Source organism: Zonotrichia albicollis, chromosome Z (assembly GCF_047830755.1).
Source record: "Zonotrichia albicollis isolate bZonAlb1 chromosome Z, bZonAlb1.hap1, whole genome shotgun sequence".
Classification (NCBI taxonomy): domain Eukaryota; kingdom Metazoa; phylum Chordata; class Aves; order Passeriformes; family Passerellidae; genus Zonotrichia; species Zonotrichia albicollis.
This window is the reverse complement of record NC_133860.1, coordinates 44,606,103-44,632,649: the sequence shown is the minus strand read 5'-3', so window position 1 is coordinate 44,632,649 and position 26,547 is coordinate 44,606,103. Positions and strand designations below refer to the sequence as shown.

Here is a 26,547-nt window from a genome sequence, read left to right as displayed (position 1 = left end):
GTGTTTAAGCAGGGTTGGTATCAGAGTCCAAGGAGAAATCGCATCTCTTCAGTGTCTGGATGAGGATACCACTTGTCTTTCCACTTCCTTCCTCTATTAAGTAATTTCATCATGGCCTAAGAGCTCCGAGGACTTGAAACAAGTGTAAACATGAAGATTACAGGAAGCAAGCAGAACAGAGAAACATTTCTTGTTCCTCTACAAGGGAAGCAACACAAACATCCTCACTGTATGGCCCAGTCTGCATCACACTCCTATGATCTCAAACACACATCATGCACTACTTCATGTGAGTATCTTGTTGGAGTGGCTCATGCTCTATTATGTAATGGCAGAGCAGAGATGCTCTGTAGGTCCACATGCCAATGTCTAATCACCTAACAGAAAATGCAGAATTATCACCTCTCCTACAGACCAGCTCCTCAATGGTAATTCACAGCTTTTAAGTTGTGCCTGCCAACAATTGCAGCTTTGGTAGGATATGGCACTAGGAATCATCTCCTTCTCCATAAGGTGCCTTGCATTATGTAGTACTGCAGCTGGCATCACCTCAACAGAGCTGCTGGCTCAAGGGCTCAGCTCTCCAGCTCTCAGAACATCATTCTGCTCTGATTTAGCAAAGCCCAAGGTGTGTGAAGGATTAGGACATGTTGTAAGGATTTTGCGTGTTCCTAGACTCCAGGACAAAAGTATGAGGGAAGTGACTGAGGTTAAAAGGGGATAACTTTTTGTTTAATCCCAAGTAGCCAATGGGCAAGAGGTTTATTTATTTCAAAGGATTTGTTAATACTTCTAAGCATGGACGTGCCTGAAGTGATGTAAAGGCCCGCTTTTAAATACTGACATCTATAAATCTCTGATCTCTGTAACCAAGTTTCAGAAAGTGTTGGGTTTTTTGGGGTTTTATTGGGTTGGTTTTTTTAAAATTTATTTTCTAAACACAAAGAATCCAACAGATTCATCATGCTACAGTACAGATGTTAAAACCCTACCATAGCAAAACTGCCACTTTGTTTTTGTGGTATACTTTTTGAGCAACTCTATGTTAGTTTAGTATAGACCTGTGGAATGACACAGAGGACAACTGCTTTTGGTAGACAGACAACCAAATCTGTTTCTTAGCATCTCAAGTGGTGGCTCCTAAGTCTCCAAGTGAAGCTCCACCAATTTTTCCACTGACTTCCAAATTAATCAAAATTTTGCTTATTAGACAATTTGGGCTGTATACCCTGCTCTCTGAATATATGTAAGTGTATGTAATAAGAGCCACAAAGGTTTTAAAAACAACCTGGCACTACCAAGATTTACCTTGAGCAGGTAAGACTGCTACTTCTGCATCCAGACCTGGACTGCTTTATTGAACAGACCTCCACTGCAGTCAACAGTAACTGAGGTCAAGCAAGGTGCAGTGAGTAGGTGCAATGCTGATAAAAAGTACAAGATACTCAGATTGGGACTTGTAGCTATAAAAAGGCAGCAAAAAGGAAATAAGCCATTCTGTTCCAGTGTTTTAATCATACAGCAATGAAATGTAGAAATTCCAAGTTCAAAGAAACAAAACCCATGTTCTTTTTGACTTAAGTATATGAGTTTCATCTGTTTGAGGCTTGTGGCTGATCCTCCCACAGTTGTTACAAAGCCCTTATCTGTGTAAATAACAGCACCAGAATTGGGTCTATGACAGTTTTTAAAGACCATTTCTTAATCTAATTAACTTTTACCCTTGGGAAAGCACCTGAATACTTTTGAGCCGTATGAATCTGAGAAAAATTCAGCTAATATCACACAGGAAAAGTAGTGAGAAGGGATCTCAACCACAGACACAAAACCTTATGTCTTCTGACACTGGTAACTACACTGTCTTTTTCCTTGAGTGATCCCCGAAATTCAGTGGACTGAAAAGATTAATACACTTTCAGTGATGTGAAAAATCAGAGCGACATTCATGCTTGGAAAGTATATATTTTCTTGAGTATACATTTAAAAAACAATCCAACTCTAAATAAGGAATAATTTGTAAGGATTTAAAACCGAGTGGTACAATTAATTTTTTTAATCTCTTTTACCTTTCTTAGGGAAAGTGAGTAATCACGTCAGGCCCACACACTGCTAAGGGTTATTCACTTCTTGTTGAATACTTGCACACAGCACAGCCACACATGTAAGATGGAGAACTAGATGCTGCTGGCAGTTTGATGGCATGGGAATATCACTAAAGCATGCCTGAAGTTTTTGGCATTAGAGTTGAGAGGAACTGCTCTTCGTAGTACCTTCCCCTCCAAAACACTTTCCTTCTGCAAATACGACTGCTGCTGCAAGCAGCAACTTCCAGTCTAGGCTACAGAGATCCCACATAAAGGCTCCTGAAAACCAGACTGGCTGGGAAACACTGGAAGTCAAGGCAAGAAGCAAATCATGGTACCTGCAGACAGGGCAGAATAAGAGAAAATTGCCATCTCCTCAGGATGCCAATTCAAACCACTAGGAAACATAAAGGGTGGCTGGCCATGCTGGCTGACTTGGTGGAAATAACCACAGGTCAAATGCAGTTTGAAAACACTGCGCTGTTTTCACGTAAGTCAACAGTACCCTATTACTCTCCTGCTCAGATTGTTGCCAAAAGGGCTGACTCTACCTCCCAGAATCAGGTCAAAAGCACCAAATCAACCAAACAAACCCCCAAAACAGTCAATGCTGCAAAATTAGCCACTAGGAACCAGAGAACTATCAGAATCCTCAGCTGCTGTCTCAGCAACGCAGAAGACGTACAAAAAAAAAAAAAAAGAGAATGGGAGAAAGCAAATTTTCCTGTTACGGAGAAAACATTAGAATGGCAGCAAGAGTGTCAAGGTCTGTCCTGATGTCACTGTAGATGATAAGATGGGCAAGATTAAATTCTCCTAACAGCTGCCTCTCACCTTTGGGAGTACTTAACCCTATGCTCTTGAACAAGGGCTCAACTCCTTAAGCAGAGTTAACTAACAAATGGTCAAAAAGAAAACCTACCTCTGTGATACCGCTCATGTGGTCCATTCCTGTGCTAATGCTCCATTTAAAAAGATGGAGGACTATTGACTTACACCAGGGTGCAAACTGCTCAAAAGCCAGCAGTGCAATCTGTTCAGTCTCACATCCTGGTACTTGGCCCCGTGCAGACCTAGACACCAACAGACAAGAGCCTGTGGGTCTGTGGGCTCCTATTACGCCCCAGAGAAGCTTCAAGAAGAGACAAACTTGAATCAGCTGTGTTTTCAAAATGTTCTTTGAACACAAAGATTCCAATTTTGTAAAGCCTCAGCAATGCCATGTTCCTGAAGGACATGTACACTTGGTGAATCCAAATATATATTATTTCTTTTGCTCGTACTCTGTATGAACTAAAGTAAAAAATCTCCAAATTGCTATCTTCTTCATAACATCTCTCTTGCTCAGGATGAAATGGTTCTTACTGAAAATTCCTGCCAACATCCACAAGTGCATAAATGCGCTATGCATTTCTGTGTAGACTGTCCTCCTCTGTCCTTTGGGCCTCACTACAGATCTGGACCAGGTGATAGCTTCCACGGGGATAAATCCTGGAAGCCCACTTGAAGCCAAGGGTTTCTGCTTGCTGCAGCTGGTCACCACAACACAGTGTGAGTGCAGACTTCTTCACAGCAGTATGATGTGCACCAGTGTGTAAGATGAGGAGGCTGACACAAAGCAATTTACAAGGGGAAAAAGAAAACTCAGCTTAAGAAAACCCTAATGGTTTTCTTAAAAATGAACTCCACATATTACTCTGATCAGCTGAAATGACTGTTCCTGCGACCAATCTGTAATGGACTCTTCTGTGCCGTCCACAATGCAAACTGACTTGCAAGAACACAGGAGTGATGATCCTTTCCTGCTTTGCAAACTATTACCACAACGGAAACTTGTCCAGTTCTAGAAATATATGTCTCTAGATATTTTCCTGCTAAAAAGAAGTTACAAGCACAACAAACAGAGCTGCTTTTTGATGCAAAAATAAAAACAAGCCTAAGGATCTTGAAACAAACACACACTCCATCTGTGTCTCTTAACACAGGTGTAGTATTTCACTGCACTGCCCTTCTACCCCTCTTAAACACCTACTCTTGTCACTAACATTAAGGCAATTAGGATTATCCTGGATGCCCACAGTAGGACACATTTATTGTGTATATTCATTTAGCATTAATATTTGGCATTAGGAACTGAGAATAAAAGGTAGAGATCTGAATAGAGATCTTTATTCAGTATGCTTTACCATGGATTATCGCAATTCTTTTCCAGTTCATGCTTGCAGTTTTAGCAACTAAGAAGGTAGGGCTATAACTGATGTAATTAGAAACCAGAAGCCAGAGAAAATATTATCCTGTTGACTCCCTCACCTCTGGTTTCAAATTCTCTTACAGTAATATGTGAAACAATCAAATAAGAATTTTCACTTCTCACCCTCTACCAGCTAGACAAACAGGTTGCTAAAATGGTACTTGAGAAGTTTAGGCTTTTTACTCAGACTTCAAAACATAGCCTGAAACTATACCAATCTTCTGTAAAGCAACTGCCCTTCCTGTTTGCATGCACAAACTGGAGCAGAGCAGTACTGATGGACCAGCATTCTGTGGCTAACTTGGTATCATTAAGCCACTGCAGCAGGCTAGGAAAGGCATAGGATGAACAATCTCAGAAAACTTCAGGTGTGCTGAGATGAGTACCCTTGCTATGAGTGACTGAAAGGCGACACGCAGAATTCAGCTGATAGAAGCTCTCCTTGTTGGGCAGACATGAACTGTTACTTGCCTCTTGTGGATGTACTCACCCCAAGTGCTCACTCTAACGAGTCAGGTCCCAGCCAGGCACACCTCCACAGAAACCTCCCCAGTTTATATTCCACTGCCAGGAACCCTAATGGCTAGTCCTCTCAAAAAAGAAAGCATTCTTTTAATAATTTCAGAAAGATTTTGTGCTGGAAGACATGAAGCAAAATGTTCTCCAGCATCTCAACATAAAGCAGGCATCTCCCACTATTGGGTAACAAGGAAAAACAGGCATTTCTGTAGATCGTTTTTGAGTCATCTGTAAGTGGAAACATTCTGTACGATTACACATAAAGTATGACAACCTCAGCCACAGAAGAGCTGGGATGAAGTCACAGACTTGACCTATTTTCAACCTGGCAGTAAAACTACAAAGAAAGGTGTCGTGATTTAATACAGAAAGTATCTCTCTTTTCCCTCCCTAGCATTCTCCAGTCCTTTATTTAATCCTTTGTGTTGTCCTGGGCACACAGTTGCACAGCAGTGCGGGGAATTATAATGAAGAATAGGTATTGTATTGCAGTACTGCAGAGATACACATGCTTCTCCTTCAGGCTGTAATTCTTGACTAGCAGACCTACTTTTGGAGATCCTTACTTCCCTCAGATATTCAGGGTCCACCAGAGAACCCAACAGTTTGCACTGCTGTACTCTGTTTTTGAAAAACAGAAACTAGGCCACCAACAAACCATTTAAAGATTCAAGATTAGAGAACAGCCACAGGAACATAGGAGTCAGCACTGATTTCCAGCAAAGGAAGATTTAAAATGTGACTGTGAAGTATAGAGGGTATTTGGACATCTGACACAAACTGAGGAGCAGCAAAGAATCTCAGAGGAATGAAGTTATTTGCTTCATCATGTAACAAGACTGTGACAAAGCTGGGACCTTCCATCTCTCTCTTCCTGGAAGTCAGATACTGCTTCTCTATTCCACACACAACACTGGAGACTGATTCTCCATCAAAAAAGATGTTCCTGGTGTGTTATACTCAGAAGCCTGACAAAAGACAGGCAGCATTGAGAAAAAAATGATCTTCAAATCCACTCTTCAGATTGTTTTTCTTAGAGTAATCAAATTCTAACAAGATTAAAATGCAAACATATCAATAATTTCTCATGAAAAATATATAGCTATCTTATCAGCTGCTGGTGCACAGGTCTAAGTTTCTATTTTGAGCATTTTATCCTGCCAGGACTGGTTTTGCATGAAATTGCTATGTTATGGGAGGGCCAGAGTTTTGGAAATCCCTAGAGTGTCCCACTACTGGACACAGTAGCAAGGCAGGTCTTAGCACCCCACATGTCTCTCCTGCGTGGCAATTTTCTGAAGCCAGATCCATGAAGTGAATTGTTTTTACAGAGGTTTGTTTGGTTTGGTTTTTTATTTTTCCATGAAAAGAGAACAAACCATTCCACAAATCAGAGTCACAAGAGGCCACAAAACCATGTGAATGGCCATCAAGCAATGGCCATCAATGGCCTTGAAAGCAAGGCAAGAACAGCAATGGACTGCCTACAACTCCAAATCTTAGACAGGAATCATAAAATAGTTTGGTTGGAGGGGATCTTTATGCTATCCAGTTCAACTCCCTTGCAGTGAGAAGAGACATCTCAAACTAGATCATGTAGCTCAGAGTCCATTCAGCCTTTGAAGGTTCCCGTGAATGTTCCCACTTGTGAACTTTCCGGACAACCCGTGCCAGTATTTTATCACCATCATAGTAAAAATTTTATCCCAGTATCTAGTCTGAACTTACTCTCTAGTTTAAAGTCATCATTCCTTCTCCTATCTACTAAAAAGCTAGTCATGCCCTTATCAGCCCCCTCCAACTACTGAAAGGCCCCAGTAATGTCTCCCTGGAGTCTCTTCTCCAGGCTCAAAATGGACTCACCATTCTTGTGAGACTGTTGAGGAAAGAAAGCCAGCTGACTCCTCTGTTTGTTCTGTTCTAAGTTTGCAGAAATACTTGATTTCAGCAAAAACAGTAAGTGGGTTAGATTTTTCCAAAGCAAAAGTTTCTATCAGAACAATTTCCAGCCAGCTCTAAAGAAGAGAACATGGTATTTTCTCTTGGCACCCGAGTTCCCTCAGGCACAATTAGGTCACTTCATGCTAATTTTGTGGAGACTGATTACTGTCCATCTCCTCTGAGTTGTGCATCTTCTCCTGTACTGATGACACAGGCTTTTCCATTCACCCCAAACACCACCTAACCAGCAAATAATGCCACACTGAGGTGACTGAACAGGCAAAAGGCTTTTTTGTGGGATGACTGCTGACACTGAGGGTGCAGATGGAGATAGGAACTGCTTCCTGTTTCAAGGGAAGACCTCACAGGCAACATTTATCTCCTGGACCAACCGGAGACAGCCAGGGAATCCCATCTCCTGGGGCATATGCTTCTGGGCATCACTACAATATGGCTGCCTTTCTTTTTTAAGATACATGTATTTCAAACCTGTCTACACAAGAAGTTCCTTGTGAATAATTACCTTAGAAGCATCAATTGTCTTATCTAAAAATGCACTGCCATTCGCAACAGCTGAGGCAACAAAAAGTTTTTTGAAAAACTTTAATGGTTAATTTTAAAGGAAAGAGTACACTCGAGACTCAGGATAATGTTACCAAGTAGCCGAGTATGTGGAGACACAAAAGGCACATAGTTTCTCCCTTGTGTAGCTGCACTAAACCAAAGAAACAGGATTCCAAGAGCTTTAATAATCACGTAAAACCTTTCAGTATTCAGCACAGAAATCCAAATACAACATTATTTTGGCTGAATGTCTCTCCACTCTTGGGTCAGAAAGGCTGTTAATCTTCACTAGTGTATCAAGAACAAAAAAAAAATAGTTTGCACCAAACCAAGACTAGCCATGTAAATGTAAATATCAATTCTGGTCACTTCTCTTCATATATCATCATTGCCAATGACAATTTATAAAATAAGAATGAAATCCATGCCCAGGATCATCACTCCTAATGCTCAAAGTGTAATCACATAGTTAATAATCATATACTCAGCTCTTTCAGGTTTAACAATTTAATTTTAAAGAGCACTGTCTCAGTGCAACAGTGCTATATTATACAGCTTACTTTTTTTTTTTGACATAATTTGCAACCTTTTGGAAGTCAAGAGGTTATTAAACTATCTGTCAAAAACACTAGGTCTAATGCAAATGATCTGTTATGGTAAATACAATATATTTTCAACTTGGAAACAGTTTAATTTACTTTTAAAATTCTCTTATAAATAACTCAACTGTCTCTGCTGGAAAGGTAGAAGACAAAGATCTGCAACTTGTACCACACTTGCAAAAGGAGCAGGAGAGGTTCGTCACGGACTTCAGCATGAGCAACACTATATCACAGTCACCTTTGACTGTGCCCAAAATTGCGTAAGTGGAAAGAAAGAAAAAAACCTTATCACTTACATCTTACATTAAAATGAATCTGTAATTTAAAAAGCCCAGAAGGCTTTAAAGTGACCTAGTATTACCATGGCATTACCATTTTTAATATTAGCTTTCATCTGGATGCAAGTTCAGCAGATCTGCAATGAAATGGTTCAACAAGTATTGATGAAATACACAGCACAAGATGGGTATGTGCAGAGTAAAAATGTCGCTACTTGTTTTAAAGTGAGATTTATTCACCCCAAAGTTTAGGAACCTTGCTGCAGTAACTCACAATACTTGAGTAAATAGGGACAAAAACAGAACACAAAACATTTTTGAGGTAGTCAAGTAAGTTAAATGAAGTTTCACACAACATTAGGCTTAAGACAGATCCGTAGTGTTGTATTTATATTCATTTCTATGAACACAATACAAGTAATAGTGAGTTGTGTGCCATCAGCTGGAGGGCATGGGCCATGTCTAATGATGCCGCTGGTGCTGCCAGCTGCATCTCCACAGGCCCAATGATGTCCTACAGCTCACCTGGTGATGCCCACCTGGTGGGAACGTCAACCCACCAGTAGCCAGCATTTTCTTCTGGATCATGATGACAGCAGCCTTGCTAGGAAGGATCAAAACTCCTCTGAGATCACACTGGCTACAGTCTACATGCTGCAGAGCCTGCCAGTAGGGCCCAAAAGCCTTGGCTGTGTCAGTTTCCTTTGAGGGTACTAGGCCTCTTGTGCCATCTTTCCATACTAACACTGGAATGGGAGCAAGTCTAGCCAACAAGTTTCAACATGCACTTCCCTGCCCTTGCCTGGCACTCTCTGAAGTCCAGATAACGATAGTGGCAGGGAAGTTCAAAAATACTTAAATAGATAAACAGAAATTCAGAATTTTATTGTTGTCATCTATTGTAGAGAAAACTTTAAGGCAGGTCTCTGGGCCCAATCCAGACCCTGGTGGCTGTATCAGACTGCCCACCTCCAAGGAAATCACTCCAACGCTCCATCTCAGTTGATTTCAATAGTGCTGAATGCAGCTCTGGTCAGTAAGAAGGTGGTTTGACACTCTAAGGGCAAACAGGATGAAGGTAAGTGAAAACTGGAGCTCATCCTCTCCTGCATCATACAGCCCTGCGGCAACCCACCATGGACATGAGGCAGTGAGTGAAGGGAGTCAAGAGCACAGGCTGCAAGGAGCTTGCACAACACAGTAACTCTGTATGTGGTGCTGTTCAGGGTGAAAGCAGGGGTTTTCCCTCTCTTGAAAGACAGGGAAGGCAGTCCTACTCTACACACACACAGCAGTTGATGGCAGAAGGACAAGCAGATGAAATGGTCCAGGTTGGAAAGTTAAGAGTCACAGTTGCAGAGGTCAGCTCCACAGCTGAGAAGGGACAGTTTGTTTTCAAACTGCAGGCTAACCCTCTCTTTTGAGCCTTTTTAACTACAATTAGGCAGTTGCATATTCATTTCAGGTAGTCCCAGGGAACTAATGTACCCACCTGACAGGAACACACCACATGCCTCTTAACAAGCCAGTGTTATTTCACTCCAATGCAGACTCTGTTTGCACAAACCTGCATGCAGCGTTTATGCCTTTGGAAAACTTAGAGACTCAATTCACAAAATTAAAGATCCTGAAAGCTCTTGGGATTCAGGGAAGCACTGAGGCAAGATGTGTTGGTAGACACAGCTTCACAAATTACAAGTTCATATTTATCCAGGGGAGGAAACAGCACAATCTAACATGAGTGAAGTCTTGATTTAGAGTAATCAGAAAAATTTATACTAGAGTTACGGATACAACTATCTCAAATCTGCCTCAAAACTGAAATTTATCAAAATGTGTTTCATAAACCCAAAAGCCAATACAAAAAGTCACTAAAACAGTGTAAAAGCAGCTGTTCCAGGGTGGGAAAATGGAACCCTCCATGCAGTGACTGTAATTGCTCAGAGACAGAACTTGAAAGGCAAAATTATTTATAAACAAATGGGAGAGAGCTGTCATTGATTTTTCTTTTCCTTTTATGTCCAGAAAGGAAACAAAACTACTGGCCAACCAGACTTGGAACATTCTTTTACTTTCAGCAGTCTGATACACGATTAATACTACGCTTGGAATAAACAACCAACCTACACATAGGATAGTGGGTGTGATTTAGACCTCAGACAAATTTTCAACTTGAGAATTCTAATTGATTAAACAGGTACTGTGAGATAAACATCAGGCATAAAGCTTTGAAACTGGTGCTGTAAAATTATGAAAAAGCAGGGAATAAATGCAAATATGTAAATGCCAATGTTAAAGAAGAAACTAAATTAAAATTGTTTGGTTTATTTCAATAAGAACTACAGTGAATACTCTATAACCTGGCTCCTATTTTTTCCTCATCACTTAATAAAATGAATCCCCAAAATTAAGTCTTCAATTCCCCACATAATTCAAAACCAATCTCAAGACTTGTCAGACTTTAAAGAAAAACTTATTTAAAAAATAAGCACTCCCCCCAGTCCCATCAAACATTTTTAAGGGAGCTGTAATCCACACACAGAGGCCTTCAGCTTTTCCTCCATCAGCCTGTGGGTACCAAGTGCAGAACCTTTAGTAGCAGAGGTGGGGGCACACTGTAGGGAAGGGTAGGAGCTGCTGGCATTTGCTGCACACACCACTGTGTGTGTGCTGTGACACAACAGGAATGTGCTCAGCAAAAGGCAATCAGTGGATAACCACCCTAGTGGAAACCACCAGGTCGCTTCAGTCTTCTCCTCAGAACACCAACAGCACAAAACAGGTAGAACATGGACACTCTCCTAATTACAGAGAGCAGAGCTGAGCCTCTCTCCTATTCTAATTATTCACAATCAGCATTAATATTTATATAAGGTCATAATTTACACGTGGAAGCAGCGAGGGAAAGCAAATACTTTTATGCACACAAAACAAGTTCACAGGCTTTGCAGCAGTATAGCATTACAAGTCTGGTACTTTTCCATTTTTCCGGTGCAGGAACATTTGTCTTATTCTTTGTGTGTTCTCAGTACTGCAGACTACCAGATGTCACAAGCAGAAGCAGCTGTAACACTGGCATGTCTGATCTACTTCAACAAGTTTGGAAGAAATGAAATGTAATATATTATAGCCTATTTATGTCTGCAACAATTACCCTTCAAAACCCGAAGGAGAGCAATGTAATTGAAGGTACATGCCTTCTTCCCTGCAGAAACCTCAAACAGCCTCAGGCAAGAGCCAATACAGATGTAGTACAAGGCATTAAGAGTGTTGGATGCTGTAGCTAGCAATTATCCTGGTATTTAAACAAATCTATCGCTCATCAGGAAAGCGTTTAGTGCAGTAGTCAGAGCGAGACAGGCTGACAGGAGCACAGCTACTTAACTGTCCCCTCCAGCGATTACACTTTCTCAGACTGAGAGTCATGTCAAATTAAACAACTACACATTGACTTTTCACTTCTATAAACATTAAGGTATGATTGACAATTCTTGGATGCTATAAGGTAGTCATTATAACCACCACGGGTACTGTTAGCTAATTTGTAGCGCAGGCTTTTTCCCTATTCTGAGCAATTTCTCTTGGACTATCTTTACAGTGCCCTATAGATAACATCTGCTTTGGCTTTTTTGGCTTTTGCAGGGTCACCATAATAAAAGGTCATTGCCACCATGAGACCTTTGTGACAAAAGGTGACCTTTTGTCACCTTCATGTGACAAAATAATATACAATTAAGTGACTTGACCTAGTCTACAAAGTAGCATTTTTTTCTCTTAGTCCTGGCCCACACTTACCCATTTAACTCAAATTTGAAGATGTCTGGACAGCAGCAATTGGATGCTAACACTGCAGTAAATATTGTTAATGTGGCATCTAGAATATTTTTTCTAATTTCTACCCTAAGTCATGGAGATCTCTTTGGTCTACGTAAACAGACACTAAAAGAGGAAGGAATCACCTGGCAGAATGGGAAATTAAATTATAAGCTCTACAGAAGTGTTCTGAGTATGGTATTCATAAAGACCTCAAGCTTCCTGAGGCCATTACAACACCCCTATGACAGGGTACCACTTACTAATATCTGAAGGTTGCAGTGTAGTAAAGTTACTAGAAATTGAGCAGATACATAAAGCAGTCAAGGTTGTGAAGAAATACACACCCCTTTGATTTTATATGCAACACTGTGCTGCCTGAAACCACTATGATATAAATGACAGCTTTACTATCTATCCCACTAATTCAAGCCACAAAAGTAATGGTGTCCAAACTTTCCCCTCCCAAAATAAAAGGAGTAAAAAAACCCACATAAATAATACTTTACACTTTTACCACCACTGCTGTCACCTTTTGCCCATCCTCTACACTCCATCCTCCCTAAGAAACCTCACCAGATTTGTAAAACGCTCTGGTAAAGAAGTAGATGGGATTAATACTGTATCATTACGCTAATTATGAATATAAGCAAGACTAGAATGCTATTGGTAAACCTGGAAGCCTCTATACTTACATGATTAGTGAATCTGAAGCTTTACCTTTATTTTGGCTGCAGCAGACTAGAAGATCAATTTCACAGTGTTGGCTTTTTCAAATAAATTTAACAAATCAACCAAATAAAATTAGAACTAATAAACACATTTGTGAAAACTGTTCTGAGCTAGAAAAGTACAGTTTCACTGCAGTATTGGCACTCAAAACAAAAACAAATGTAGGAACTGAAAATAGGTGAGGAGGACAAATTAAGTGTAGCTATCTCTCCTGTCTGGTAGTAACAACTGCAATCTCACCCTTTTTCCATTTCTGAACTATATTTAATACCTGAGCACAGGTCTCAGAAATCTAAAATTAAATATAACAGTATTTCAAATATATCTCTCCCTCTGGTTGAAAAGCCAGGCAATAATAAAACCAAAAGACTTCAGTGAAGATTCCAGAAAATGACAGCTTTGTTTCAACCTCAGAAGATAAAGCAGTCACAGCACTGAAGATGGTGAAATATAACTTAATTCACAGGCTTTGCAGAACAGCACTGAAATAAAACAACAAAAAATCACAGGAAGCATCTAAAAATTCACTGTCCATCTCAAGTACTTTTGTTCCTTTTAACCCATTAACTACTACCAAAGTACCTAACTTTTACTGAAGCAAGTTATTCTTGTCTGTAAGGCCAACCAGCACAGTGTGCATTCCACTTAATGCAGCTATTACTGCTTAACTCCAGAGGTGTTTCCCAGACCACCAGCTGCCCAAGACAGCACATTTATCTCCAAAGACTCAGTCTCAACTTACTGATACATAAAACGTCTTGGTTGCATTTTGCACTGACTTCCCACTTACATAATTAGACAAAGGCACCTACTATTTTATCCTACTCTTAAAGACCTTGTGTCCACACTGCAACTGAAAGAACTAACGCAAGCAAGGAGAATGTGACCAATCCCAGCACACGGCCAGGTGTACAGTAACTTCTGTAGTTTTTGTATTTTAAAGCTTCTGCCTAAGTTTTCTCCAAATCTTCTGCTCAAAGATTCACCTTCCAAGCTCGAGGAGACATTCACAAATAAAAATTCCACAAAAACCCAAACCTCTTCAGCTCTGTTCAGTGGTTGCCAGCCAACTGCATCATCTCTACTGTAGACAGAAAACTCTTCGAAAAAGAGGTTTTTTTAAAAAAATGGCTACTTCGCTGAAGAGGTAACACTAAAATGCAGCACTTTAACAAAATACTGAAACACTTAGTAAGAAACAGTATGAACATAAGACAGGGTCCTGTCAGAGAAATCTGTGAGCGTATCCAGTCTTTGTATACAGAATGTGCACTTAGCATATGTGTATCTATATATCCATGTATATTGATCTAGGCACCCACACACAGGTGCAGGTATGTGTAGATTATATATATTATATATATAAAGCTAACTTTCAGTCCTCAGAAAACAAAAGCTATCCCCATATAACAGCCAAATTCCTACATAACTCAATTTCGACATCTCATCTGGTGTGAACTGCACTCATTCCTAGTGTAAACCCCAGCGCGCTCTGCAATGATATACTGTAATGTCACATCGCAATCTGGATTTACTATAAAGGGCTGCTGACGAGTTTCAGAGCAGTAAACATTGCTGCGAGGTGTATTTCACACTGAGCTGGTTTTTATGAAGAACACTTCACCGCCCAGCCACGGCACCCAGATGATGAATGGTGAAAGATGCATGACAAGCTTCATCATTGTTTGTAAATCTTAACTGTTCCTGCTCACTAACTCTGCAGGCAATTTTCAAAGACAGCGGCCGACAGAAGGACAGCACAGCTTTCCTGAAGGTTATTCAACTTGTACTTGGCCTGAGCTATGCCTGCGAGGAACAGTGGAAATAAACTCGTTGGCTACACTGAATCATAGAATTAAAAACGTCTGATGAGCAGGCACACTGACGGTTGCCAAATTAAGAAAGCCCGTTAAATAGCCTTGGTATCTGTCCCCGACCCTGCCCGCAGGATTACATGCATCAAATGCAGGGAATGTACACCAGTACTATTTACACATGCAATATAAATATGTATATTTATAAACAGGCAGAATTAATTATAGGCTGTCTGGTCCTCCTCCCACATGACGATTCCCTGTTACCCTGTGCAGTTACACATAGCGCTGCAACATCCCCCAGCAACTTTGCCCACTGCTTGTAGGAAAGCTAAATCTCCTCTGTCAGAAGTGACAGGGGAAAGGAAAAGACAGAAAACTACTTGTAGCATGCCAGCATGGCAACAGGAACAGACGCAACCCTTCTTTGTTCCCCTGAGATCATTCAGGGATCAGCACTATGGATTGCAACAGCCACTTGCCAAGAGTCGCAGTTCATCTCCCTGCAAGAGGAAAGGCCAGTCTACACTACAGAGCCTTAGTAACTCCTTTTCTTTTCCCTTTTCCTTTAGAGCTCAGTAACAAACACTTCTTCTGCTAGAGGCTCTCACAATCTGCACAGGGATACTTTATAAGCAGAAGAAGCTGCAGAAGAACTAGCTTAGATGGAGACTCTCACCTCAGCTGCAAAACAGGCATCAACTGCAAAGTGGTCTAGAGAGGCTCTCCGAGACTGAAAAATTATAGCTAAATACAGAGTTCTCTCTTCTCTTAATGAGACAAGTTAAAAGGATGCAAATGCACATTAACGCAAAGCAAAGAGATGAGCGGTATCACTGTCACAATTACAGATCATGCCTAGATAATCACTGCTGTCCTGACGAGGTGTCTTCATTTGTTCTATCACTTTAAGGAAAAGCCTGATAGTTGATTTCTACAAATTTCTGTCGCTGTGGGAAAAATTCTGTATCAAGAGATAATAAATTTAGAGCATCAATGCCATACCAGCTCTAAAAGAGATCAGCTCAACTGACAGTGTTGACTTCAGTCCATTCAGTCCCAGACTTGGGTCCATTTCAATGAAGGACCCAACATCCTTTAAAGCATGAAAAAAAATCCCACACAGTCTCATCAGCTATAGTAATATCCACCATCTCATATAAAGAGCAGCTCATATATGCATAAATAAGTCCAAGAGTGCAGTGGGTATAAGCCACTCGTCTCCCAACATATGGCTCTAAAATGCTAGTAACTGCAGAAGGCACTAAGAAACCTTCCTCTGCTAAGAGAATGGGAAGCAGAAGAGGGAAGGTGTCCAAGGAAAGTTAACAGAGCCATTATGTATTCCAGGATAACACCCCGGCAGGCGCACAGAGAGAGGCTGATGTGCTGTGCCTCTGCTGCCTGCTCAGCAAGGCTTTCCTACTGGGATTGATGGGACAATGCAAACTTCTTTTCATAGAAGGAAACTGAAGAAGTAGAGATTTTGGCAGTACACATAAATGTATTGATTTGGATCTGGCACCTGCCTGGGCCAAGTGTACCACCCATTTAAGTTTCTTCAGAATAAAGGACTTTGTTCAAACCCTTGTTTTACCAACTCAAAGCCTGAAACTCCTAACAAGATGCAGGCTTCAATTTCAAAAACACTGCATCCTTTGATCCACACAACATAATAAACAATGGAGAAATAAATCCTATGAAGAAAAACTCAGTTTCTCTGACAACTATGCATGCATGTGTGGTTTTGCAGGTGTGCGGGGACAGGGTACCACTGGCAACTGCTGAGGGTTCAAGCTGCTAGGATGATGAAAAAATGAAGGCATTCCCACACAGTTTCCACAAGAGCTTAAAATTCCTGCTAGGGGATGCTAAAGCATCAGTCCAGAAATACCTATGTTTCCATAAAAACAGGTGAAAAGCCTTAAAAAATACAGTTTTTTCCTACTACTCTGGAGGCAGGACCAGTGGCTGCTCCCAGATCAAACAGTAAGGGTTTGTCAGTCGCCCTGACATAAATCAGAAAAAGGCATGAAACAAGCCTGTAATTCTGCAGCCATCCAATGCAAAGCTGCTCTGTGTACTTCTGAGCGAGCATAATATAAATGTTCCATTTAGAGAAGAAACTACTAAAATGAGCCTTTTAATCAGGACTGAACTAAAGAAGAATGCAAAAAAAAATGCTCATATTACTTTATTTCTAGGAATTCTCATCAGACATTATAAACTTATTTTAATATTGCTCAAATCTTCACTAATACAACTTCATTTATAACAGAGACCAGTAATTTATAAAAAGACTTCCATACGCAGAAAAATGAGCTTACACTGAATATGTCTTACATTATCAAATATATTTTGACAGCTGCTGTTACAATTATTTAAATTATCAAGTGTGATTAATACCATCATCATGAATCAGGGTTGGCAACCCCATTAGTTTAAAAGATAAAAAAACGCCATGCTCAACAACTGTCTGTTCAGCTATACCCAAAGTTCCAATTTTTAATGAAAATTACATGTTAAAAAGTCATCTGCCCAAAGAGATCTATAAAACACTGCAATGTGCATGCAATATAATTAAGGCATGCAGAAATACAATAGAAAATCTGCTCACTGTCACTGTAATCAGTGCCAAAGGGAAGCTGCAAGCAGCATAGCCACTGAGGACTGTAAGAAGCAGAAATAAGAATGCACAAAAAAATAAACAGCTGCCCCAAGTTCAAGTGATTAACTTGAACAAACTGTTGAAGATCTACATATTAGATCCTTACCCCTTTTCTCTTCTTTGGTGTTATCTCAAAATCTATTGCTAAGAGTTTGATGTAAAATGATAGTGGAAACTAAAATTATAGTCTTGAGTTTTCAGCAAACACTGCTTGCTCCTTCATCATTAAGGACAGATATTCTTGAGCAGAGATCAATTTTTAAGCAAAAAATGCACAGATCTATAACAGACACACACACATAACAAACAAGCCAAATACTGATGAATTTCTGGGTGCAAAATTTTATCCTCCCCATACACTCTGCTGCTGAAACCCTTCCGAACTCAAGATGAATTCTGGTGATGCTCTCCGAAGAGGTGCACAGAAAAGGAGTAGAATAAGAATGTCTCACACCTGACAACACCTGGACCACTTGGGACTGAAAGAGCTACTCCTCAACTCATAGAGATTGCAGCTAGCTGACTGACAAAAGATAATTTGGGCTGTTTGGTATAGATGTTTCCCACTTCCTTTATTGGTACAGCTTTGTCAGTGCATCTTCCCAGCTGGCTGCAAATTAAGAGCAGACAGAGGCAAGGCTTTTTGCTGTTCTTTGGGGTAATTTCTCAGCCATATCAAACCAGCCTGCTTTGTTTGCAGTTCCATCCTTGTAACTTCAGTGCTTGCAGAAAGCAGCTCACATTCAGGGAAATGATCTCAGTGGTCTCTTTTGCTTACCAGGACTTCTTGACCTCCCTGAACCTACATCCAGGTGCCACCTGTGGCTGTGAAGTGTTACTTGTTTGTCATGGCATTCACTTCTAGGACACACTTTCATGCAAAATTAAGACATATAGGAAGCTGCAAAAAGTTTTGGTACACAAAAACCCAGCTGGGAAGAAAACATCCAATCTTTGCATCTCTCAAACATGTTTCTGGGGCACAGAGCATTCCTTGCATTCCAGCAATGCTTTTGACAAAGTGAAACTTTTTATCTTAAGCAGGGAGATTGCTTCCAACATGCCCTTTCTTGCAGAACTACAGGAAGAGGCTCTTTACAGAGCTGCTCCAGTTTGGCCCAGCTTCTCCCATGGCTCAGTACTGCTGTTGATACAGCATCCGAGCACAGAAGGAAGGCTAAGTCTCTAAATGCAGATTCCGGAAATGTCTGTGTTGCTTTCATTTCCACTACCGTAAAACTGGGGATACCTGCTATCTGAATTCTAGAAAGGACTGTGAGAAGGTGTTTCAGTGCAGGAAGTAGTTATGCTGACACAGAAAACCTGTTACTAGAAATGTTCTTCTCCAGAAAATTATGTTTGCTTATTTACACAAAACTGCTGATGTTTTCTGCATCAAAACAGTCTTTTCTTACATGCCTTTAGGAGAACTTTCAGACTCCTGCTTAATGTTTAAGATGCAAACACAGCACTGCTCCAGGACTTCATTCCTTGTATTTCCAACACTCATGACACTTAGGACATGAAAATAAAAAATTCAAAACTGTCCAGCAGCTGAAACAAAAATTTAAATCCATAGATAATTACAGTGTAATTATCTCAACATTTCACACAATGATGACATAGAGGAGGTTTCATTCCATGCCAACCTTAAGACCAGGTAACTGCTTTAAAATCTGCAGTGTCTGCAGATACAGGGATGTTTATCCTTTGCATCTTTCTATTTGAATGTTAATTTTTTCTGCCACTTTCCCAAACCTGGTAAACACTTTCATACAGATAAGTAAATGCTGCACTTTCATGCAGTGTAAACAGGACCCAGAGTGAGGCACATGCCTTGCATGTGCTTCCAAGGTTTTGCACAGGTTATTTAATAGATGCTGGAGAGGCTTACTGAAAATCAGTGGAAGGAGTTAGACTATTCTGGGTAGTGTGCCAAACCTAAAGAGCCTTATTAAAAAAACAAACAACCCCTCCCCCAAAAAAACCCAACCAAAACAAACAAACAAAAAGCATGCAGCTGTCCTACAGGAATCAATGGGAACAAAGTATTTGAGTTTTGGAGATTAAATATCTTGTTGTGTCCCACTCCCCCACTTCTCAACTTGTCTTCCAAAACTATGCTTTTCTATGTACATGCACAACATTTGACAACCTTCTCATAAGTATTTTCCTCCCACTGCTTTTGTAGAAAAAAGAAGGAAGTATTTTGCAGTAATAAGTATGAAATCCCCCTCCCACCTAGAAATTACTGCCTAAAACTTAAAACTTGTTGACCTAAGGAAGCTCTCTAAAATCATCCTTTTGCTGTTTGTCACTGGTTTATCAACTTCTTCTCCCCTTTTTTCCCAGTTTCTGCTGAAATGGCAGCAGCTGTGCTTAGCTGGAAGCAAAACATGTTACTTGGAAACACTTCAGACTGCAAGGAGGATGACTTGATGGTATTTTGCAACTCAGAAGACATCAGCCCATTACTATATGCAAGACACGGTAGCATGCCATGATGGTCCTGTACAAGTGCTAGAAGCTTCCACAGATCTTCACTTCATTGAAAGAAAGAAAGAAAGCGTAGATAGTTAATTTCTCATCTCTTTTACTGTAACTGGTCTAAGCAGGCAGTTAACTTACCAGAACAAAATGAGTTAATGGTCTCACTCAAATACCACAACACCACATGAACTGTCAAAGCCTCTATAATGCTGAAGGTACAGCTGAAGTGCAGGTAACAGACTGCATGTGTGTGTAGTAAGACCACTGCAGATTTGTGCCTGCGAATTAACAACCATTTTTGCTAATGACGCACACTTCGGATGTTTTGAAAATGTGGCTAAATCCTCAGTTTTTTATTTTGACCTGCAGCTCTTCTAAGCACACTGTTACCTTCCTGCAAAATTTCTGGCTTCACATAAGTCTTCACAGAGGTCTTAAAAATATAATCACAGGTTTGCTGTAAGATTTTGGGTGAAGTTTTACATCCTACATTATATAACAAATTAAATTAGATGATCCTAATATTCCCTTCCGGATCTAAAATCCATCAATACATATTTTTAAAAAGAAAGGAAGACTCTGAGTGAGCATGATTACTACTTCAAACATATAAAAGAAATGAATGAAGTATGATTTGCTTTTTTAAAAACACACTAGAGTTGTTTTCAGCAAGTACCAATCACTAACCCTGCAGAACCATGTCACTTGGGCTTCATAACAAAGGAGTCAGGTATTGAAAGGACAGGACAGAAAGCTCAGCCCAATGGTTAACGGAGAAATACTTAAGAATCCAGACTCTGCAACAGTGCAGGTCAATACTTCGGGGAAATGACCCATCCTCTTTAACACACACAATCCACCCAGCACTCATACAGGTGAAAATAAAGAGGCAACAAACCTCTAACCCTCTCAGGTCTGTGAAAAGCACCAGAAGAAAAATGTCATGGAAGAGTAAATCATGTATTTCCTATGGATATTCTTTTGTCTGTAGACAGAAAAAGTAAAAACATCTCCTCCAAGAACATGCCTAAGAAAAAAGATGCTTCTAAGAAGCCTGTTGGCTATGATCCTGCTCATGGGTTCAAATTTCTTCCAAAAACATTGGTGCCTCTTTCACCCACTAGCTCCCTGCTATGGAAAAACACTTCTTCAGAGTCTGGAAAATGCTGTTTGATCTCAGTAAATTACATCTCACAGCTTGTCGGTTTCTGATTGATGGTGTAACTTAGGGAACAATATCTGTGTGTGGAATAGTGTCTGGAGAAGCAGTCAGGGATTATTGAAAATACAGTATTTATGCAGTTTAAAAATCAGTGGAACATTACGTATAATTTTTTTCTAGAGTGATGAAAAATTACTGAAGTGCATTTGGGAACAAAGGGTATAAGGTCTTTTGTCTATTTTTAAAAACACTTGGCTGCTAAGACCTCTTAGTGAGTTAGTAGTGATGGATGCAAGAAAAAGTGTCAACCGCAGTTGAGCATAAAACCAACTGCTTCTCCAACCAATGGGCAGAAAGGAAGACGTCACTGTTCACTGGTGGTTAGAAAAGAGGGAATAAAATAAAGTTGAAGAAAAGAGAAGGAAAATGAACCAAGGATCACTGATTTCTCTAAGCCATTTAAAACCGCTGGAGAAGGAGGAAAAGTCTAAGGTTTCATCACACTGTATGTTGTTTCTTCATCTATCTAACATGCCACAGTTAGTTGGAAGACTTTGAGAAACAGCCACTATGAAAGAACAGCCGCCTCCTCAACAGAAATTATTCTGCTGTTAGTGAATACAAGGGCTCAGTGCTGACTTACACAAGCTACAAGTATGACTTTGTACACACTTCACCTTCCAAAACATCACTTGGATCCCTAAGGTCCTCTCATGACACAACCACATGACACAACTGAAAGAGACACCAGGACTTTAGCCACAGAAAGACCATGACTGAGGACAATGATGGAATCTACATAACATACATCCTTCCAGATGTACCAGACAGAAAGAGAAGACTAATTTCAATGTAGAAGGAAAGAGAAGGAAATGAGGATGGATGCTGTTATCAGTGCTGTGACTCAATGAAATAAAAAAAAGGAACAAAAAAAAACTTGGCAGGTGTAAAGTGAATCAAAAAAAAAATACTTTGCACAGAGCATATAACATGGAACTGTCAAGTTGACTGATTGGTACAGAGAAACAAAATGCGTGAAAAGCTTTTTGTCCTGGCTTGGGATAACTTTGAATGCTGAAGAGTGTCAAGATTTTGTTCTCTGTTTCTCTTATTTCTCCAGCATCAGTTACTGACCTGATTCAGTGATGGAGAGGCAGCTCAGTGGAACTGGATTACTCCAGCAGAGCCATGTTAACACCTGTGCTAGCACAGTCTGCTATGGGAGTAAGGGAACAAGGAAGTGCAAGAAACACTGTCAAAACCACAGGGTAAATTCACCAGTGCTGGAAATTACTGCGGATTACAGTAATCCTTAGGAGAGCCTGAAACACAATATGGAAAGAAAGACTTATCTGCAGTAGTTTTAAATTAAGTAACATGGTATGATGAGTTTGAAAAAAAAACAGAAGCAAGTCTACAAGGGGCTTCATTATATGGTTGGGACGCAGTAGTTCCCACATGTGGTTCAGAAAGGATGGCAAAGGCTCAGTGGGAGGCCAGTGAAAAAAATGACAGCATTTCTGAGAAGAAAGGTAATTCTGAGGTTGGAACACAAATTGTTATTTACTTCTGTGAGGGAGCTAGGTGGTAAGCACCAAAGACAGCACCTCAAGTGCTGTACAACCTTAAGAGACATACCTAAATGCAGAAGGTACAACTGATTTGACTCCTGAATCATGAAGCCTCTAAAGTGCAAGACAACGTGAGTGTACACCATCACTACAAGCCTTCCAGAAACCAGCCACTACCCTTAAAACAGCTGCTTGATCATGCTTAGCTTCCTTGCCAGCAGCAACCCACGCCTCCTGGGTGTAGGTCCAAGGCAAGGTGGTGACACATGCCCAGTGGGTGCACTTACCTCTGGCTTTTGACTCTGAGGAGGAGGGGATGTCCTCAGAGGTCAGGATTTGGGGGAGGCACATGGGAGCGCCAACCCCCTGTCCCAGGTAGGAAGCAGGTGGGTAGTAGGAACACATGCGGTACTGGGAGCTGACGGTGTGGTGTCTCTCCATGCCCTTCACCTGTCAGGAGAGAGAAATGCAACAGTAGCCTGTGAAAGCGAAGCCCCAGTGCCATGGGGGCTCCCTGCTATCCCCTCGCCCCCACCCCTCCATGACTTTGAAGGAGGTCACAGTGGGTGCATGGGAAGTAACATTCTGACATGCTAGCCTTGGCGTTTTGATTTGATAGCTTCACAGTCTGCCCACACTGACCAGCTACAGGTGGTGTAGTGTGAGATATGACCCAGCAGCAGCAGCAGCAGCAGACCTATGGCTGTTTTACCTTACTGCAGATGGAGATGCATCTGGCACACAAGCACGTACCCTTCACTGCAAGCAGCTTCCTGCCAAGTCCCCAGCTTATGGCACATTCAAGTGTGTACACCTGGCCAGAGTGAGAGGTGAGGTGTCCATCCAGCTTCTACACATCCCTAAAGACTAACCCATCTCAGACTGCTGCAACTGCTCTGCCAGGGACCTACTGGGTGGCATAGGACGACAGTCCTATGGACCGACTCTCACAGGATCTGCTCCATGGCGTTGAGCAGTGACACACCCAAACACAAGCACACTGTTTTTCTTACAATACCCGTCTTACAGTAAGATGGGAAAAATATTTTCTTGAGTTACTGAAAAAAAGTAAGTTGTGTTTAGACTATACAAGAAGCTGGTTGTGAAGCCACAACTGGACACCAGCCAGCAGGTCTGCCATGTCAGCACAGCATCAATCAGACATCCCTTTTCCCTTCCACAGATTGCAGCAAAGTGGCAACACTCAGAAATCAAAGTTTTTTCTACTCCAGTGCCCTGATACCATCCAAACTGATCTCCTCAGAGGAGTGGTAATGCTTTCTTAAATTTGTGTTTTATGAAAGAAATAACCACTTCCTATTATTTGTTACAAAGCCTTACAATGCAACATGGCCTCCGTGCTCCAAAAATGCAGCCAAAACAAGATTAACATTCTCAACAGGAAAGATAAGACTAGCTGGTTTCTCTAAGTATTCTGGGAAGTGAATGGCTGAAAGATAGAAAGCTTCTGGGCAGAGACAAACTGTCAGAGTTTTGTACCGGTTATGACAGCAGCAGTGCCAACAATAATGCACATCCAGCTATGCCATTACACAGTGTCTGCTAGCAGACATGCCAGGTAGCCTTTTCAGCCAGGTCCCACCTCAGGTCTGCCTGCTCCACTGTAGCCCCTGGAGCGCGGCCCCTCAGCCCTTCCCAGGCTGCGAAGCTCCAAGCCAGGGAGCAGGGGAGGCTGGGCATGCACCTCCTGTCCCAGACTGCTGCCCCATGCCAGGACACCTGCAGGGTCTGCTCCTGGCAGCAGGAGCCACAGCACCTCTCAGAACCACTCCACAATGCAGCCACCCCTCATTTTCCAAGGGGAATTCCCTGTAAGAATTCCATATTCATTTTCATGCACCTAGCTGCAAATAATGTGGCCCAAGCACATAAAATCCTGTTGGTTCTCTCTGAGGAATGTTTTCAGTGAGAGACGTGCACAGAGAGAGAATGGTGGCTGTTCACAGGAAGCAAGTGCACTTCTGTCTGATTTCTGACAGCAGCATCTTTGCATATACTTGCACATGTAGTGAGGGACTTGCTTTTAGCCTGTGAAAAGTTAAGAGTTTTTCTCCTATAAATTAAAGCAATACTTAAAATTTTTGTTTTTCTACTTCCACATGCAGAAAAAGCTCAACACACACTGAAGTTTCATCCAGAGTAGACAGTAAATTGCTTTTCAAAAATTTAATGAGTCATCCTGAGGAAGTCTGAACTCAGCTACTGACATTGCTTCTCCTCTTCTGCCAAAGGGCACTCTCCCTTTTGGAAACAAGACTCCCTCAACAAAACATCGCCCAAAAGCACAGTCCAAAGGGCATTTTGAATCTGCACATCTGCAAAGCTCAACAGCTCTGGAAGTACCAGGGGAATAAAAAGTTAGCCAGTTGTTCTCTGTCTGTGTGTTGCGTGTTGTTTTCCTTCCCTTGGTGGGGCAGGGCAGCAACTCCAGACCTCACGTCTCCATTTCTGCCTTGTGCAAGGCCACACGTACAACCCAGAAAAGGCTGCCTGCAGGAGACAGATTATTTCAGCTGTATCAAAATGGAGGGATCACTCCCTGGCACGAACTAGATCATGCACACATCTCCCCCAGCCTAAAGCGGGTGCAGTGATCCACCTCCTTTCAATGCTTTTTTTAGGGGTTTTCTCCATTTCTTAAAAAAACAACTCAGCTAAAATCCCTAGATGCAATGAATTATTACTACTATTATTATTAGTGTGTGGTAGCTGGCTAGCAAGAGACATGTTTTATAATCTTATTACCCTCACCAAGTCTACGAACCACAGTTCGACCGACACCCAGAGGCTTAGCTCTGCAAAGAATATGCCGAGTATTAACCACTGAAGAAAATCCAAGAGCTTTTGGTTTTCTTTTATTAAACTATTTAGAATCTACACCACAGTAAATCTGAACCATAAGGTTTCCTTTTATAGTGCTTAGCAATCCTATTTTACAGTAACAATAAAAAAACCAACCAACTGTAAAAATTCTTGACCTTAGTGCTGCATTAAAAAGGGGACTTGGGAGACCACTACCTCATGAGAAGTGACATTTGGTCAGCATTAACTCCTGCATCTCTGTGGAATCCTTGCAGGTTTATGACTGCCAAAAAGGGAGATCAATACAGCCTTGGGGAAGCTCGAATATTCAGATTATTTTCAGCCTGGGGCAGTTCAGCTTTCCAAACGCTACAGTAAGGTATCAGGTTTGGGACTCTGTGCTAGGTCTGTCTAGAGGGAATGCTGGGGTCATGCACAGACCACAGGAGGAGAATGCCTGGCCTTCTGGTGTCTCCTGCCTCCCTCGGCCCTTCCACCCCTACAACAAAGCTGAGATAGGCATGAGCTGGGACAGTCCCACAAACCACTCTAGTTTGTATCACTGCAGGCTACATGCCAAAAGAACAAGACATATGCTAGGCGAGCAAGAGCTGTGGAAGGGAAAGGCATGCATTAGTCTTTGCAGAGGGTATCCTGAATTCCTAAGTTGCTTCCCTTCCAGCCACACAGTACTTGTGCCCTGCTCCAGCTGCAGGATTCACCAAGTACAGACTTTAGTGGGAGACACATATCATCAGAGCAGCAGCTGGCCTATGCAACATTTACAGGTTCCCCTAAATTGTACAACACAGCATACACTCAGTAATGTTTTAAAAGATGTACTGCAAGCAATGGTGAGACACTTAAAATTCATGAACAAATAAATATGGCCTGATTGGAAGGCCATGAGTGCATAGGAAATTCTTTCCCTGTGCCTTGAAAAGCCATTGTGAGGAACTGAGAGGCAGCTACAAGTTTGCCCTTGCACAGATAAGCTGGAAACAGGACTTGTTAATCACTGAGCAAAATCGTCAGTGCAGCCCTCCAGCTATGTCCAAGTGACAGGATACATAGCAAAATCCAGGGAACACATGAGGAAAATGTTTTTGCATCAGACCATTCCTGTAAAAAGCCTTTCTTAACAGCTGGCGGAAGAGCACATAAAGCCTAGCACCCCCTCCCGAGCTGGCAGCATAACCTCTACATATCTTCATGGAAAAAGAGCCGAGGAGAGA

At 41.3% G+C, this 26,547-nt stretch overlaps 1 protein-coding gene across 1 annotated transcript in view; it reads right to left on the bottom strand.

Annotated features, from left to right (window-relative positions):
• DMRT1 (doublesex and mab-3 related transcription factor 1) overlaps positions 1-26,547 on the bottom strand; it is a 57,132-nt gene that overhangs the window by 2,780 nt on the left and 27,805 nt on the right. Inside the window, exon 4 of the mRNA XM_074533334.1 lies at positions 22,777-22,939. Coding sequence (XP_074389435.1) covers positions 22,777-22,939 — 163 coding nt within the window. The remainder of the gene's footprint in view (positions 1-22,776; positions 22,940-26,547) is intronic.